This window comes from Theobroma umbraticum, unplaced genomic scaffold (genome assembly GCF_002168275.2).
Source record: "Theobroma umbraticum cultivar Fairchild unplaced genomic scaffold, ASM216827v3 scaffold_86.0, whole genome shotgun sequence".
Classification (NCBI taxonomy): domain Eukaryota; kingdom Viridiplantae; phylum Streptophyta; class Magnoliopsida; order Malvales; family Malvaceae; genus Theobroma; species Theobroma umbraticum.
The window spans coordinates 2,054,229-2,073,115 of record NW_018397263.1 but is presented as its reverse complement, the minus strand read 5'-3'; the positions used below and the strand labels follow the sequence as shown (position 1 = coordinate 2,073,115).

At 33.8% G+C, this 18,887-nt stretch overlaps 3 protein-coding genes across 4 annotated transcripts; all 3 read right to left on the bottom strand.

The window, feature by feature from the left end:
* Positions 1-7,919: 7,919 nt before the first annotated feature.
* LOC110420886 (large ribosomal subunit protein uL4) lies at positions 7,920-10,430 on the bottom strand. The gene is made up of 2 exons (XM_021434276.2): positions 9,237-10,430; positions 7,920-8,275 (listed from the first exon to the last, which is right to left on the bottom strand). The coding sequence occupies exons 1-2, from the start codon at positions 10,347-10,349 to the stop codon at positions 8,162-8,164; spliced, it is 1,227 nt and encodes a 408-aa protein (XP_021289951.1). The 5' UTR covers positions 10,350-10,430; the 3' UTR covers positions 7,920-8,161.
* Positions 10,431-11,348: 918 nt separating this feature from the next.
* LOC110420885 (hydroxyproline-rich glycoprotein family protein) lies at positions 11,349-13,365 on the bottom strand. The gene has a single exon (XM_021434275.2). It carries the CDS (start codon positions 12,858-12,860, stop codon positions 11,619-11,621), a length of 1,242 nt encoding a protein of 413 aa, XP_021289950.1. The 5' UTR covers positions 12,861-13,365; the 3' UTR covers positions 11,349-11,618.
* A 109-nt stretch (positions 13,366-13,474) lies between these two features.
* Positions 13,475-17,921, bottom strand: LOC110420887 (protein REVEILLE 8-like). 2 transcript variants are annotated; one of them, XM_089784326.1, is made up of 9 exons: positions 17,337-17,921; positions 16,700-16,757; positions 16,480-16,603; positions 16,236-16,394; positions 16,003-16,128; positions 15,805-15,914; positions 14,981-15,040; positions 14,544-14,664; positions 13,475-14,403 (listed from the first exon to the last, which is right to left on the bottom strand). In XM_089784326.1, exons 1-8 carry the CDS (start codon positions 17,519-17,521, stop codon positions 14,569-14,571), a joined length of 918 nt encoding a protein of 305 aa, XP_089640452.1. In that variant the 5' UTR covers positions 17,522-17,921; the 3' UTR covers positions 13,475-14,403; positions 14,544-14,568. The 2 variants fall into 2 exon arrangements, with proteins under 2 accessions (XP_089640452.1, XP_021289952.1); XM_021434277.2 differs by having other exon boundaries at positions 14,540-14,664; positions 17,337-17,919.
* Between the last annotated feature and the right edge of the window lie 966 nt (positions 17,922-18,887).

Sequence of the window (18,887 nt, the reverse complement as noted above, 5' to 3'; positions counted from 1 at the left end):
TTTTCCTAAATAAAATAGTTACACCTCCTTTATTTTTTATCTATTTTTCCTTTTTAGTACATCCTAAATAACGTTTTTAAACATCTAATACTTTTATTTTATATTATTTAAAATTATTTTTTATGTTTTATTTTTTTTATCCTATTAAAAAACATTAAATATATATTATAAAAAATTTTAAATTTTTCATATAAAATATATTAAAATTTAAAACAATGATAAATATTCGGCTAGCCAACCTTCCAGTTAAATGGCCAAACAACAAATTCTTTTAGTAGTAGTATTCCAAACCCATAAAATTTCCTTCTTAATCCAAAATGGAAATGGTGGGATTTGGTACTAGGTAGTAATCATCGTTCTGTTTTATATACACAACTGTGATGAACTAACACGCTTTCATAAATAGTTTATGTTTTCACCAAAAAATGGAAAATAGTAGTAACAATAGTTAATTTAAGTTTAACTTCCTCCTCTCTTTTCCTTTATCCACTCCATCAGCCCTTTCTTAATTACTCCAAACTCATATCAAAGGGAGAAAAACCAAAGGGTGCTAACACCAACCCACAAAATCATTTTGCTTTTGCATGGGTATAATTGATAGTACCAGTACTAGATGGTTCTTATTGGTTTAGGTAGAGCTAAAGTTTTGATAATGAATGAAAGAGAAGAGAGGAGAGGGTTCTACTTCAGGCTGGTGGGAGATCGGGTGAGATAATAATGAAGGGGACACCAAAAAAAAAAAGAAAGAAGGTTTCAAAGCTGGTAATCGAGTGGTGACTAGACTAGCACTAGCTAGCCTAGGCTTAGCGACTGTTGCCAGAGAAAACCGACCCCCCCACCACCCTCATCCAACACGTGTCGCTCATCTGGATGTACTTTCATAGGTTTTGGACGGCCCTGATGAACCACCCGCTTTAGACTTTAAGGTTATTTAATCATAAAGCCTGCTAGTGTCCCCTCATTAAAACTTTGCATGTTTCTGCATTTTTCTTTTGCTTCTTAAAGAAACCAGTTGATTAATGCTTCTTTCAATCACATGTTAAAAATTGAAATCAAATGAACATAAATTCTTCCCCTTCTCCTGTTGTCGTTTGATGTTCTATTTATGTTTTTTTTTTCTAATTTTACGTTAAATGTCTGATAAATTATTAATTTTAAAAATTAATATTTTTATTTAATAATATAAAATTTTGAAAAGAGATAAAAACTTTATATTCGAATTTAATATCACAAATATATTCAATACACTATATTTGTTAAATTTAAATGAGTACAAAATTACATTAATGAATTTTTTTCCCCATAAATACCATATTCACCAATTGGCCACCATGCACTGATTTTATGTTAATTTTACATCCTTTTCATTGATATCAACAGGCTGATTCTTACATATTGGCAAAACATGCTATTTATAGATATGTTAAGCTTAGACAGCATTGAAGATGAAACAAAGTAATTTCCTTTTTTCTTTTTGGCTGAAAAGAGTTAAGAGGCTTGAGATGTTGGGATTGTAATTGGATCAAGAGTTAATAAATTTCTCACCACTTTAGCTCTTTAACTATCTTTACCAAAAAAGAGTTTACTTACAAGAAAACTTGCTTGCTATGGGTTTCCATTAAAAGGGCAAAAAAAATTTTCTAGAACGAGTAATCCTATGATGGTAGGGAGTTCGGTTCAAAGATCTATTTAGACAATATTATTTTAAATGCTGAAATCCCCACCCTATTGGACTTATCCTTGGAGAAGGTAGGATGACCACTATGTTATAACAATCACTAATTCCATAATTTTTTAGATTTAACAATAAAATTTGTATTTAATGTGAGATAATTTTTGAATCTAATCACGTGACTGTAAAAAATTTAAATTCAAATTGCTAGTAGTAATTGAATTAGTAACTTATATAAATCTTAACAATTACATTCACATATAATATAAGATAGGGTATTACAATTTTTGTCAGCATTTCGGAACTAAATCACATGACTCTTAAAATTTTAAATTTAAATTATTAGTAATGATTAACTTGGGTCTTTATATATAATGTGTGATAACGTGTCATAATCTTACTCACTTAAATATCATAAGATTAATATTTCACAGTGCCATATGGAAGTCCACACTAAATTAACACGTATTTTTATATCAATTATAATGACCCAAATCTAAACATTATTGATCTAATAATTTTTTTGACTTAAACCATATAACTTAAAATTTTAAACTCAAATTATTAATAATAATTAACTTAAACCATTATATAAATATTTACAATTACACTCACATATTATATTGGATATTCATTGTTGTGTTTGAGACTAATTTGACATCAAGACATAAAAGAATTGTGACGATTTTCAAGGTGTAGATGTTTAAAAAAAATGTGTGTAAATAAATAAAAAAAAGTCAATAAATTAATAAAAGTTAATAATAAATATAAAAATCAATCGAACAATCTAAATGATCCATGAATAATTATCTAAGATGAATACTTTGGGTTTTTTTTTTTGTAATAAGAAAAAAAAACAGACGTCTAGTACTAAATGAGAAGTGTAAGACTACAAAAAGATCATAGTCATAATCACAAATCAAATATCAAATGAAAATATAAAATAATCCTTGAAATGAAACTACTTAAAAATCTTTGAATAAAAAAATTGATTGTTTGATATATAATTATCCCAAACACAATTGTGTTATCTTTTTCTTTTTCCATGTCATTTCTTAATTAGGAATTAATTAAGTTATAAAATAAAATTTTTTTATAATACAAAAATGTATAATAATTTCAATTTATGACCTCTACTTGATTTGATAAGGCTCAGGTAATAAAAAGACAAAATTTTACTCTTAATATTTTTATTAATGATAAATTAATTATATACCAAGGTGGCAACTGTATACTTTTCCACAAATTAGTGGTCAAACGAACGAAAACCGAAATTAAAGAAAGTAAAATTGGATTCTAAAAAAAAAAGAAAAAACAGAAAGCAGAAAATGATGACCGAAAGGGGAAATGCTCCCATGAACAAGAAGATTGTTTTTTCAGAATAAAAAATTTGGAAATTGAGTGGCGATTGTCTTAGGTTCGAGAGGCCAGCATCCGTACACGTCGCCAGCGCTCTAGAAAGGTTACACCTGTGCACACATGTGGGCCTAACGCCACCAGATGGGCCCACCCGAATAATCTTAGGCCGAGGCTCTCTCGTAATCTCGTTTGTTTTGAAAGAAACCGGTAATAATATTAAAAAGGAATTTACTTTTTTATTTTTTTTTATTTAAAAAATAAGAAAAAGGAGAGAATTTTGTCTTTTTCGAAGAGGAGAAATAGAATGCCCGACGTGTCCTCGGCAGATGCGAAAAAAATGGACGAAAAACAGCATGTGCCTTTTTTATCTTACCCCACGCCATGTGCTTTGGAAATCACGTTCCTTCATTTTTACTATTTTTTAATTATTATTCTACAGTCTTTTTAAATTAATACAATAATATTATCAATTAATTTTAAATTAGAAGATCAATTTAAAATATTAATATGATATTAAAGCATACTTTTGGCTTCTTCATTAGTTTCTCTGTAATTGATATAAAATGACGATAAAAAAAATTATATTAATAAAATTAAAATATAATTATTTTTTAAAATTTTAATGTAAATTTTAAGTAATTTCATTAATTTTCTAAATAAATACATTCTTCAAAAATATCTTCTATTTTATACATAGGTCTAATCGTTAATATTTTTATTAGTTTGATGACGTAATAATATTGAAAAGATAATTTTATTATTTATTAATTTTAAAAATAATTATTATATAATTTTTATTAATTTAAAAAATCAGAAAAGCACTAATCGATGCTCTTTAATTTTTTTTCAAAAAATATATAATAATAAATTTTTATATTAATAAAGAAGAAGAGACATTTTAATCATTTCATATTTATGTTAATGATATTTACACTTCTTAGGTGGATTATTTATTTCAAAAGCTAATATACTTACATAAATTATAACTAAGAGTTACGAGGTGAGAATATTTTATTTTTAAAAATATATTGAGAATTTAAATCAAATAAAGATTTTTTAATAATTATTAATTAATTTTAAGTTTAATATTCATCATAAAAATTTAAGATTTAAATATATTTCACAGTTAGTCATCTTAAAAGGTTAAAAGTATTTAAAGTTGGAAATTATCCCCTCCACTTTGCCCACTAGTAGGTGGCGGGAGTTTTGCTTTCTTCCGTTCCATTCGGCTTTGCAGAGAGCAGTGCAAGACAGTTCTTAGGCGAATATATAATACACATCACTTAAAACCAACATAAAATATAAGGTTGGAAAGAGAATTTGGTTTGATGATAAGAAAAGCAGTAGAAAGTTTTAAGGTTTGAATTTTGGAATCAGCGAAAAATTCTTTATGCAAAGTACCGAAAGCAACTCTTCACGATGACCTAAAAAAAAGTAAAGAAAAAAAAAAACTTGCTGGACAAAATTCAAACGAGAATAAGTTTGGTTTCTTTATTAATTTGAATTAATTTATTTAACAAAAGGCTTCTGAATAAATTCAAAAATATTTTTTTATTTTTTATTATATTTAATAAAAAATATTAATTATTATGTTATATCTATATGATACTGATATAATATTATCATCTAATTATGTAAGTTCGTTAATAATAAATTAACGTAACGTAACAAAAAAATGATAAATATTATTTTAATTAGTAAAAATTAGTAAATTGTTAATGATAAATACTTATTTGTTTAAAAATAAAAAAAATTAAAAAAAATTATTCAAATTATTTTAAATAATTTAAAAATATTTTATTCTTTTACGAACAAAATTAACAACCATCAAAAGAATTAACAGATAACTGTGAACTTACTACGATTTTTTTTTCATAATTTTAATAATAATTTAATTTATTATTTTTTATGTTGTTTAAATGTGAGGCAGTAAGTAGGTTTAGGCTACCTACTTAATAAAATCAGCCTAAATTTATTTACTGTGTGATGATGGAAGTTTTAAACAAGATGCACATGGAAATGCCGCGATTTTTTACTTTGGGATTTTCCAAATTTCCCGCAGAGAGAAATCCAGCTTGCTAGTAATTTTCAAAGTATCTTTGTTTTAATTTGCAGTCAGCTAAGTACAATATCTCGAGTAAACAAATTTGTATGAGGTTCAGGAAAAGCTTTAGCCTGTTTATATTACCAATGAACGTGAGCGTAAGTTGCAAGGGAGATTAGATTAGCAAGCAAACTCTCAAAAAGCAAAGGAAAAAAAAAAGAAAAGAAAAAAAGACAAGTTGTTGATCATGGCAACATCCTAGGTTGTCACTAACATTAGTTTAATACAATTTCAGGTTGTCCCATCTGCTTAAAATACTGAAAAGTTTGAGATGCGCTGTACAAAGAACTAGTTCGAGGAGATTAAGAGTGTCCAAAAAATTATTAACTAAAGAGCAAGTTGGACCATAAATAGTAACCTTAAATGGCTGAAGTTGCTGTCCTTTTTTCAATGGTCTCGATGCGTCATGGCATGCGAATATTGCTCCGAGCCCACACATATTAAGGCAGAGTAAGGAAGAGCTCAAATCTTTATGCCAACAAAAGTTTCTAATTTGGGGTGAGATTGTTAGATTGTATGTTAAGCAAAATGCTTAAGCAGTGATTAGATAATCATAGTTGCATGATCTAAGACACCCCTAATCATTTTTTAATGGAAATGGAATCCAGCTACAAGTTAAATGTCGCAATCTTATATTAGTGAAAAATAAAATGAATATTAAGTATATAAATATAAGTTTTCTATCTCTTTTAGATTAAAAATATGTCTTCTTAATTTATAAATTTATTTAAATTTTATTTTTAAGTCTCAAAACTGCACAAAATTTAGTTTAAGTTCTAATCGATAACACTAGAAGCTCGGGCTTAGCTGACCCTTAATCTTGATACCCTCCTATTAAGTTATAATAAGTTTGGGGGTTAATGGCTCATTACTTTCACATAGGCTGTGAGCTCTAAGGATTTTGGTGAAGATAAAGGACGTGTGGCCTTCCAGTCCAGCCAGAGAATATATTGGGTAATGCGTTAATGCATAATACTCCAAGTCGTGGCCAGTAGGCCCGAAACCATATAGCCCCCCTCATTCTTTTGAAGCAGAGATCATCCTCTCCCAACCAATAACAATTTGTTTGGCCCAAAGAGAAATAGAATGAATAGAAAAAGTTGAAATGAAAAAACTAAAAAAAAAAGGAAAAAGTTATTTTTTGACATAATATTTTTTAAACTTTTTTTAAAAAATTTAATTTTTTATTATATTTAATTAAATTAAATAAGTTTTTATATTATTAACTAATTAACTGTTGTTATTATATGTCACATGATATAAACATATCATAATAAATATATGATATAAATTGATAAATAATATTTTAATTAATAATAATTAATTATATAATTTATTAAATATACTAAAATTATAAAAATAATTTAAAATTTTTTAAAAATATTTATTTTTATTTATATATACTATAAAAAATAAAAATAAAAATAAAAAAAACAAATAAATGATTAGTTTACGTAAAAATATGTTTTTTTAGTGAGATAAACAGCAAAATGAAAAAAATTAATCAAGAAGAAGAGAACTGTTTGTAAGTTAGAAGAATTGAAGCTTGAAGAGGACAAAGGCGTGCAAGGCTTTAACGTTAAAGTCACGTGTTATCCTCACGGCTTGATACGTTAACTCATTAGAGAATTACTGTAGTATTAGCTTTAACTAATGGTAACTTTAGAATTACAGATTTGTAACAGATTTAAGATGGTGAAGACATTTGTTCTCTTTCTTTTTAGGGGCTTTGTAATATATTGTGAGGAGATTTAAGTTGGGGAAGACGTTTGTTTTCCTTTTTTTTTATGGGGCTTTGTAATATATAAGTCCAAATAATTCTAAAAATATAATTTAAATAAATTTATAAATTATCTGATAAGTGGTGAAATATTCATGTTTATAACTACTTGTAGAGGAAGAGGACTGCCTGACTACTTGACTTCATACTTTTTAAGTAAGTTTATAAATCAAGAATTCACATTTTAAATTTAAAAATATACTTGATAAGTAATGAAAAGTTTATTACTTCATCTCTTTCAAATGTGAAATATGTGACATAATATGTTCAATTAAATTATATTATAATATTCATTTTGTAATAAATTACTGTAATGTAAAATTACAATGTAATCATATTATAACCAATAGATGTATTATGATTATAATCTAAAACAAATACAATCAAATTATATTACACTTTACAATATTATTAAAAATACTTTTATTTTTTAACTTTATTTTACAATATTATATAATATTATATAAAAATTAATAAAAAAATTAAACTTACATTTTAATAAATATAAATAATTTTAAAAATTAATATTACATTTATAATAAAATATTAATAAATAAAAAATTATAATACTATCTTCTTTACAAACACCGTAATGTTATTTTTCTTATATTTTAATTATTATAAATATTCATATTACTTATAATCACATTATATTATAACACTATATTATTTTTCTTACATTTAAATCATTATAAGTAATTACATTACCTATACTCAAATTATATTATAAAGTAATATATTCACATTGCATTATAAAGCACCAAGCACCAACTAAATTTCCAACTATAGAATCCAAACTTGGTTCAACTACTGTAATCAATTTTCATCCTATTTTTCCTTCCTTCCTACTTGCTTTATTTTCACTTTACCTACCAACCAAACGTATGGCGTCAAAGGAAACAACCAAGTAATAGAAACATGAATTAAAGCTTTTATTATAGGAACCAGTCTTAACTAGAGGGACACTGCAAAATAAACATTTCAGTAACAGAAAAGACCAACGAGACACCTTAAAACTATTTAATTCTTGTTCTCATTTCAAAAGGAACTATTCCAATAGCCATAAATAATAAGAACACAGGGCGGAGGCCAAACAAACAATAGCACGGGAGCATGCCATTCCACTAATTTTCGTTCCACCTATTCTCATCCACAACTTGAAACAGCAAAGGAAATAAAATGTCAAAACCAAAACAAAACTGCTACAAACATTCTCTGCAGGAATTTTCTAAAGCCAAAAACTAAATTACTGCGACACACCCAACCACTTAGAGAAGTTCTCAAACTCTGTGTAATCACTGTCTGAGATCATTGTCTGATACCAAGCTTTGCCTGCTGTCTTGATTGCTGTTGCCTCCTCCTGAAACATCCAAGAGAAACACAAAAGGAAAAACTAGGGGAGTCAACAATAGAGATTAAAAAACAAAAAATAAACACAACATGTGGGCTAGAATCATTAATACTAAAATATTTCCTCAAAAGATGAACAAAGAATTAAATTGAATGCCAGAGAAGAAATGGGTAAAATGTCGAATGACAAATGCAGGAAACAATGTGAATCTTACAACGATGCAAACTTGACAAACATAATTTGAATACCACCAAAATAACTAGAACAAGGAAAAAGAGAAACAAAGGTTGGCAGTATATTCCATTTTGGCCCAAAGTCATGCTAAACATAAATTGGAATAATTAATGCATTAAACTCATCTTTCTACCCTAGGACTAAACCAAATGACTTAAGTCAAATAAACAAATAGGTCCTACTTCCTACCATTCTCTTGACAAATTCACAACAACTGATAAACATGTAGAAAAGATGACTCTAAGAACATGTAAGAATCAGAGTCAACCAAATTAGTATCACCCTCCTCATGCCAGTTATATGTACCATAAGCCGTGATTTAATCAAAAGCAACCAACCATACTATTAAACAGTGTTGCAGCAGCAACAGCACCTTATCGTCAATAGAGGTAATATCTCAACAATAAAACCAGTAAACACTAAAATAGCAGACTTCTAGGAGGTCCGCATCCAAAAGAGTGATCTCATAAGCACAAAAAAATCTAAATACAGCAATTAATCAAACAATTAGAAGTAGAGATGAACAAAAAAGATTCATTTAAGCATATAAATATTCACAATCCAGTTCAAGGGACAAAACATCCAAAGGCATTAAACATTAAGTCAAAGCACATACTACATAATTCAATTGACATATAAAAGGCATCAGCCTAAGCTACAGAAATTCCACATTATCATCATCAAGAAGCTCAAAAGCATTTACAAAATATACTAAAACAAAACAGAAATGATATACCTTAGAAACGGGCTTCCTCTTCTTGTCAAGCTTCTCCTTCTTGGCCTTAACACGTTGTGCCTCAGCCAAAAGGGCCATCCTCCTAGCAGTCTTCGCATATGGGTTCAACTTCAGCATAGCATTCAAGTTCTTAAGTGGATTCTTCTTCAAAGGCGCCCTCTTGATCTCATTCTTAATCGGCTTCACTACCGACTGAACCTCATCAGAGTTAATAATCCTAGCAAGGTCAGCATTAACCATCTTAGCGCGGGGTAAAACGTACCCTTTCTTCTTCTCAGAAGGCTTATCAAATGACCCGTAAATCGAGTCCAGCTTCTCGTAAGCCGACTTGGTCCAGATAACGAACCTTCCAAGGTGTCCACCAGGAGCGAGTTTCAACAGATTAAGCCTCTCCACGTTGGCAACCTCGACTCCAGGAATGTTCCGGAAGGCTTTAACGAGCTTTGCACCCTCTGTTCCGTAAACAATCAACGGACCTTTACGGGAAATGTACCTCCGGTTCCTCATTTTTCCTTTTCCAGGTCGGATTCCTTGGCTGTCCTTAGCCTTTTCTACATCAGGATATGCTCCAACCTGCTTCAAAAGCTTAATTGCAGCCGAGGTTTTCTCCACGCTCTCCACAGCGTCGGATACGACCAGAGGCATCTCCTGGACGGCCTCGATGCGGTGGCCACGTGCCATGACGAGGGCAGGAATAGCAGAGGCAGCGATGGCGGAGGCAACGGCGTAACGCTTCTGGTTAACGTTGATTTTCCGGTGCCAGCGGCGCCAGATCTTGGTAGGAGCAAACATGCGGCCACCACGACACATGTTTCCAAAAGCACCTTGGCCTGCGCGGTGAGTACCGCCACCGGGAACACGGGGGATACGTGAGACGGCACGGCCGGTACCCCAGGATTCGGCAGAGGTCTGGTGACCAGCACGTTTGGAGACGGCATAGGGTTGGCGGCGGTTTTTGGAGATGTTGTCGTGGACGAAGGTGACGATGTCGGGTCGAATCGAGGCTTTCATGACATCAGCGAGAGGGACGGTTGGGCAGGCGTCAGTGGCCATGTCGGATTCTATAGTCTGGACGGAGACTAGAGGGCGGACGGCAGCAGCGGCGGCTGCCATTGTTCAAGGTTTGGCTAGTGAGAGTGTGGGGAAAATGAAGTACAATGTTAGAAGGAGAGGGGCGCTAGGGTTTTGAGGAGTGCGGATGTGTTAAGAAAATATGGTAGGGTTCCAGTTGTTTGGTTCCGGGGCTTAGCATGTTCTACCAGGGAACAGGGCCACGAGTCCGAGTTTGGGCTGCTACACCCGAACATAATATATGGGCCATGATATGTCAATATGGGCTCAACACCAGCCTAGCGTATATAGAATGATTGAAGATTGACCATGTCCAAGCTTTTTGCCTTTTTTCATTCCAAAAAATCAGGTTGAAACTTGGAACATTCAATTTCATATTAACTCCTGAATATTGCAAGATTGGGGGTTTTTCTTTTTTTTTTTTTAAATTTAATTTCTTATTATTCAAACTAGTGGAATTATAAACTCAATATGAACTATCACACCTTCAATATCAATTATCTAAAAATAAATAAATGAAGTCAGAATTCATCTACCTTCTCCACTCCTCCTCCTCCTCCTCTACCATTATTTACATATTTCTGGTTTCACAGCCTTTTAAAGACATTTCATTCCAAATCCTCTTCCGAAAGCATTAAAATCCACATCTTCTACCCCTTTAGATATCAATATATATAAGCTGCATCATCAGCTTAAAACATTTTGATTTGCGAAGATTTTTTCTGATATGTGAGTCTTGGTCCTCTATGTATGCAATATGCCAAGCGAACTGATACGTTACCGAATATCAAACATGACCTTAAAGCACCTTCTGCAAGAAAGATCACCTCTGTTGTGTCTGTAAGCACCAAGTGTATGCAACCCTCGCAGACTTGTAGCTCTTTGTTCACAGAAGTAACAGTTCTCGCAACTTTCTATATCCCATCAATGCTTCTGTAACGAATAATGGTAAAAGAATTGCTTTCCTTTCCTAGCACCATCTATTGTTTACCAGGAATAATGTCCAATCAATGGCTTGAATGCAGGACGTTTTACTGAATGTTTAGTGTAAAACAAAGCCAAATACTTCTCATTTTCAACTCTGATACATGACAAGAAATAATTATATATCTAGGAAATGCAATTATTTTCCAACTCAAGGAATTCAGATGGGTTTTAGTGAAAAGGACTCTACAAATAGCAAATTACTTAGCATTGGGGTACATGAATGAAACTCAGAATTCCATTTTGTTCCTAAAATTATGAGTTTCATATTGCAAGTACACTTACTTCAAGTACTTCAAACTACCAACGATTCAAACCATCACACTATCAATCTTCATCATCAGAGCTTCCGTCATCACTACTATAATCACTGCTATCATCATCGGGATCCAGGATATCCAGCTCAACATGTCGCACCTGGATTGGCTCAGGTGGCTTATGCAATCCTGGAGGCGGAACAGGCCGCAAGTGTGGCTCTTCCATCCTAGGTATAGGCAAGGAGTCCAGCGGAGGCAGTGGCACTGGGTCCCCAGGCTTCCATCCAGGTGGTGGCACAGGCAGATTGGTTGGCAACTCCACCGGCATCCCAGGTTTCCAGCCTGATGGAATTGTAAAGTTTGGAGGAAGCAAACCCTGAAGCGCTGCCAAATTTGCAAGTGGATTGGTATCCACAGGCTGTGCAGGTGGTGGCTCAATGATTGCCTCGACAGCTTTCTCCTTAGTCTCAACTGTTTTAGGCAAACCGACATCAAGATCAGCAAAGGCATACAGCTGAGAAGCACGCATCTGCTCCTCTTGTGGAGCAGGGGGGAGTGCCCCGCGAAGAGGTGCCTGTCCAGCACCAAACTCCGGAGGTGCAAAAGTAGTATAACTAATCCGATGCGCATACGACAAAATATCCGACAAATTCAACTGAGATGCGACCGTTGTGGTACAAGAATCATCATCATCCCCCCCACCATCCTCCTCCAATTTCAACCTCTTAGGCCGCCGATAATCAGAATAATCATCAACAAGTATATCAAGAACCCGTTCCGCCTCTTTAAGTTTATTAGCAAAAGCAAGAATTGCACCATCTTTGGACCTAATTTCCCTCGCAATCTTCTGCTTAGCATCTTGAAGATCCAGGATTTCTTGGAGTTGGGCAACGGCTTCGAAGAGTTGGGTTTGGAGGGAAGTGAATAAGGAGAGGACTTCTTTGGTTGAAGTTGGGGTGGATTCAAGCGGAGGGGGAGGCGTTGATTGGATTTGCGAAGAGAGGAAAGAAGGGACAGATCCGCGAAAGGCGGAAACCCAGAGGGCACGATTCGGGGAGACTTCGAAGAGTTTGGAAGATAAGGAGGCCATTTGGAGGAGGAGGGATTGTGCTCTGGGCAGTGGAGGGAGAAGAGAAAGGAGCGTTGACGAGGTGGTTGTGGTGGAGAGATTGGTGGAGCTAGGCTGTTGCTGCTGCTGCGGCTGGGGTTGGGAAGAAGGGTATTTTGGAGGGGTAGGGTTTTGCAGAGAAGGTGAGTTGGGGTTCGTTAAGCCCAGCCTGGCTGGGGATTGCACTATCTGATGCTGCAACATTTTCAATTTGCTTGATCTAAAACTGTTTTCCCAATGAAATATTCGAAGGAATTGGAAAGAAAAGAAAGCGATTTGAGCTATGCCTTAATCTGAAAAATAATAAACAACCCTAGAGGCTAGAATTTGCACAGAAATAACTGAGAAAAAGCAGCTGAACCCCAAACCGTTCATTGATTTAACAGAGATGTAATCTTACCAACACTAACAGCAAATCAGATTTTCCTTCACATATTTTGCTTTGTCCAGTAACAGATTGAAGAAATGTCCCGCAGAAATGTGTGAAAAACTTGACTGGAGACTCCAGAAGACTATAGGAAGGATGAGGGCGAAAGCAAATCAGTGGCTGCTGATGGCCGCAGGTCGGGGCAGTTTTCTTACGGGTATCAGAAAGGGACACCGAGATGGTCCGAACCAGAAAACGACATGGGCGTCAAGAGTATATATTGGGCAGACCAAGGCCCGTTGTTAGGTAATTTAAAAAAAATAAAATTTTTATATTATATTTTCATGAGATAACTGTCATTTCGCTAACCAAAGGTGCCATTCATGTTTACTTCTATATAAACTCTATCAAGAAAAAAAAAATATATAGGAAATGATATTAAATATTAATGTAATACAACAAAGGAAATACCATCCATTTAATTAAACACCAAATAGTGAGAAAAGCTCTGTTGTTGTTATTACAAATTCTTGTCCCCAAAGGAAAATCACTCCTTTTATATGTGGCATAAGCGCTGCCTCTGACTAGCCAAAAAGAGTTTTGAGGTTTGGTGAGAAGGGAAAAGATGAAGACACTCTCAGTGTGGAAATTAGTACATGATTATGATGTTTTCCTTCCAACTGGTTTTTGGTATAATAGCTTATATTAGCACAAAGGAACTGGGAGAAGAACCGCAGCTTGGCGCCAACTATATGTACAGGATTCCAAGCTGCCTGCTAAAATGGCGAAAGACACGGTCTGGGGAGGAGAGACCAGATAAGTGAAATCCTCCAGAGAAGCCTGCTATAGTTGGCAAATCAATCAGCACAAACAGTTTCCTTCCACGAGCAAGGGGGATCTTTAATGAGCTCATGAATGCCTTTGAGAGCAGCAGCATGCGCGCCTTTGACCTTGGTACGATCCCATTAAAGTTTAGTCAAACTGAGAGATAATATTCTAGTGGAATACGTGTTAATAACCAATATATGACAATAGCTAAGAAATCTAGCATGTTGCCATGGAGATCCTTCTAGCTACATTCACAAGGCAGAACCATGATCTTTATTACAGATATGTTCAAGTTCTTGTAGTTTCACTTCTATTGTTAGGCATTCTTCGCAATAAGGTAAAACGGCTAATTGACAAACCTCACAAGAATATACACAATTATCTGGTTGATAGGTCAAAACCGGGTGACAACCATTCCACCTGACTCGCTGTACATCGAGACCCTTACAGAGCTTGAAAGTCTGTAGTAGAAAACCTTTCTTCCACTCAACATTTCTAACATTTTCTCCCGGTGGTGGTTGCAACTCCTTCACCTAGTAACCTCCAAGCGTGCTGTCCAAGTTTCATTAGACACTTTAGATTTAAGATAGCAGTCAAAGGAAACAAAAATCACAATCCTGATGCAGCAAAAGGAAGTTGTAATGAAAATATAGATGATAAGGAGAAAAAAAAAATGAAAAGCACGTACTTGCCTGCAAGTCCTACATAATAAACAGCTTAACATGATATATCATTCGTTTGGCTTTGGGGAATAATTCCCGTGCCAAGTCCCACTGTTGTTGTGCTGACATCATATGAGGACAGAACTTTCCTCTGCAACAACCAAGGAGATCCATCAGCTAGCAGCAAAGAACAGTCATTGAAAAAAACAGAAGGAAAGAAAATATGCTCATTGATGAGGAAAAAAGTTCTCCTTCAATTAACCAAGAAGGAATTGAAATATGTGAGTACTCAAGTATTGTAGAAGAAATCATGTTTTAGTAGCAACATAATCAGTAGACATTTTTATATCAAAATGAAGGAAAAAAAAGAAAGAAATTTGGAAGCGCCTATTTTCCCGAGTCAATAAAATTTGAACAGAAAAATAATGTCTGAAAAGCATAAACATTAACTTCATAAAAATACTTACGATTGGCTCAAAATCAGGACTACACAAGTTAACGGTGAGGTTTCTCATCAGTAACAAAACCTGCAAAAAGTCACAAAAAGGAATTACATACAGCAACCCGGATCATTTAGAACAAGGAAATTTCATGGGGCAGAGATTGTATATAATCAAAAGTCATGTTCAATTAGTTTTCTGATGCTACAAGGCAAACATCAAAGAAATCTCTTGTGATATATAGGTGAAATCAGAAAACTTCTGAATGCAGAGATGGCTGTTCTTAAAACAAATTTGTAGAAGCTTTCCCATGATAAACCAATTAGGCACCTCTAGTATTGATAGCAATACTCAAATGTAACTACTTATTCTATAGCCTCACGTGAAATTAAATTTGAAAGACCAGCCTTTCACCACATCCATCCATGAGAGAATGCAGAAGACGATTCTATAAAGCTTATATAAGAATCCAAGAAATAGTTAAGGCTATATGTACCATGCAGTCCAAATTACGCAACAAATTCTAAGAATCTCACAAAACATCAACAACCTTATCTGGGCCCATTGCTATTTTAATGAATTTACAGACCAGGGGATACTCCCATTGTGTAGTCCAGACCTTAGAAAGGAAGATATCAACACGTCATCAGCATTTATTCCTATACACTGCTTGTAAACTTTATCTAAGGGGTTGTTGGTCACTACTGACCAAAAACCAGGTCATGTCGACCAGTATTTCCTCTGATTTTTATTTTAAACCTTCTACATCATATAATGTAAATTAGGGCATTTATGATATATACTTCAAATATGACCTGTTGAAATAAAAACGTAAGTGCCATTTGACTCACAGTTTCAAAATTTATCGGATCCATCTCTTTGAGCTTTTGCACATGCCCTTGGGTGTCTGGATCAAAGATGCTCCCAATGAAGCTATAAACTTCAGCAAAATCAGGTATACCTGCCAAACAAAGATAAAGCTGACCTATACCATCAAGTACAAACAAAGTAAACGGGAAAAAAAAATTGATTATGGCCAACACAAATACCATGAAGCATTGGAGCTTGTTTCCCTTGGTTTGGCATATCAGAACTAGATATTGTCCTACTTAAGCTTCCAATGCTACTAACACCACCGTTACTAATCCTTGCTACGCCCTTCGATCCAATATCAGCTGAATCAGTAATGTTGTATGCATAAGAAGTGCTGGAATATTCCCTTTAGGAAAGCTAGTCTACTACTATTATAACAAAGAAAAAAAAAAGAGAGAAGTGCGCATGCCTTCAGCTCCTTGAAGCCTTGTAAATTCATCTTGTGGTGGCATGATTTTGCTTGGGGCAGTGTTTACTAACAAGGACGCTTCATCCCATGGAGCATATCCAGGTGCTATCGTATTTATTGAAGAAGGATAAGCCATGGATGCTTGCAAGGACACTAAAACTGCTAATTTAAAAGCATGTCAAAATGTAATCATAACCTTAATACTTCAATCTAGTATATCATCACAATCCTTAACAAAACAAACCATTTTTAGACGCCTTTTGCGGGTAAGGGTGAGCAGCTTTGCGCTTGGGGCGAGGAGGAGGCACATGTGCAATTGTCCCATTCTTTTGGACCTTCAAAAAGTATTTCTGGGCATGACTTCGAATCTGAAAAGGCAGCGAGCATTCATTTAAAAAAAGTGAACCAAAAGGAGATTAAATATTAAAAATTTAGCTCACAACATCCAATTGTTGTCTTTAAACCTGGATAACTGTCTTTGAACCCACAAAATCTTCAATTTTTTTCCAGTCACGGTCAAACCTAAGTCAGGAAGAAAGATAGAAAACTACTTATATACAAATCATGCTAACAAGAATTTTTTCTATTACAAGACAACATTGATCCTTACAGTTCAAATTGCTAATAAAACACAAATAGAACAAGGCAACAGCTGCAAATCATATCCTAAACAAAAATAATAATAATTAAAAAAAGGAAGTAAATGTATTGCCATTGGCATCCTTGTACAAGGTTCAATGCACAAACCGACAAGGAAGTTTTATAGTAATGATTAGGTAAATTCTTGTACCAAATTCAGCTTTAGTACCAAATTTGCAGATAAATTTCTCCATAAAACGCATCCAGTTCACAATTATCTCAATAAATGACTAGTTCAAGACGTTCCAAGTTCTAAACTAGTCAACACAGCAGAATTAAATTTAAGAAACAGCAAGAAAAGCGTAAATTGCCGACTGAAAAAGGAGATGGAAAGTTGGAAACCCAAGAAAACAGTAAATCGAAGTATTGGGTACTTGTAATTCATTTTAATTTTTCAAAAAAGAACAAAATTGGACCAAAAGTTTTCAACTTAAAAATAAATAAAGAAGAAGAAGAACATACAGTTGAAGAGCTTCAAGGAACTTGTCGTGTTCTTCTTCAGTCCAACTCTCACGTGACTTAGTGATGGTGTAAGGTTTCCTGACTTTCTTTCCGGACCCATCAGCGGCGTTAGCGGACGTGGAAGACTGCGGCGGAGGAGGCGCTGGAGGCAGTGGAGGATTCGGTGACGACGATGATGAGTTCATGTTTTGCTCTGCTTCTTTTTTCTTCCCTATGCTTGCTTTTTGCAACCAAACTATAGACAATATGACTGACTTCCAAAGAGAGAGAGAGAGATGAGCTCAGTTGTCTGGCGGGTGGAGTTGGGCAATATGTGTGGTGAGTTATCTAAGGCCGTTCAATTAATCGTCTCGTTTCAATTCCTCTTCTACGCCGATTTTAGTTTATGGTCTTTATCCATGCCGAGAGGTTTCTTTCTTGTGTGGTCTAAATCACAAGGGAGTATCTAATACTACAACGTGATTGGATAATCTCCCTATAACTACAGTAGTAGATTTTCCATTCAGCCCTTTGGCCTTTTTGCTTTTTTCTTAGTACATTTTTTGTGTTAAAATGTTGAATATTTAAAAAAATAAATCATTTCATGGCCTTTATTCTCACCTGATATGATCTAATAATTCGTGGATCCATAAATTTTACTTTTGAATTTATTCAATAAATATCTTAAAAAATACAATATTTGAAATAAAAATTAATGAGTCAAGCAGGTGATTCAAAAGATATATATTTTATTTTTTTATTATTACTTATAAATATTTTTTAAAAAAATTCTTATGAAAAAAAATTCTTTCGTGCAGGAGGCCACATCGTAGTTTTCATGGAGCAGGAGCGCAGAGTTAGGGTTGGTAGCAACGCAACCCGACGGGAGCGAGCAAGATACAAGCCGGTGAGGCGTTGACAGCGCCGCCCATGTGTTGAAGAGCGAAGCGAAAAACTGCTCGGCCACTAAATTGTTAAAACCCGAAAGGCCGGGTGGGTCCCACGGTAGCTTTGTGAAAGCTACGGGCCAGTCTTTCTCGTCCACTAAATTCAAACAACCACCCAAGATCGTGTCCTCTCGTACCTATATACCTGTCCCCCATTTTTCCACTCGCCCCTCGATTTTAATTATTTTTTTAATTACATATTTTTAAAACAAAACACACAAAAAATGAAAAAACAGTGGTGCGAATTGAAGCTCCATTGTCTGGTCTTGACCCAACGATCTTGCGGTTGACATTACATCAATCATTAGGTTCTGCCTGTCTAGACATGGCCCACTAGAAGTGAACATGGTCTACTTTCGTTCGCTTTAAAAAGTAAATATAAAAAACTTTTTTAAAATTATTCGCTTTAAGGTTTCGGTGACAAAAGCCATTTTAACCAAAATTGTACTTAACTTTTAAGCCTAATCCGATCTAAATCAATTTTTCACGATTTTTTATATTTAAAATATTTTAATTTTTTTTGCTGAGAAAAAAAATTGTATTGATTCAAATTACTTTTATTTTTATTGGATAATTTTAAGGTAATGTTTGATATTTTATAATATAATATAATTTGAGATAATGT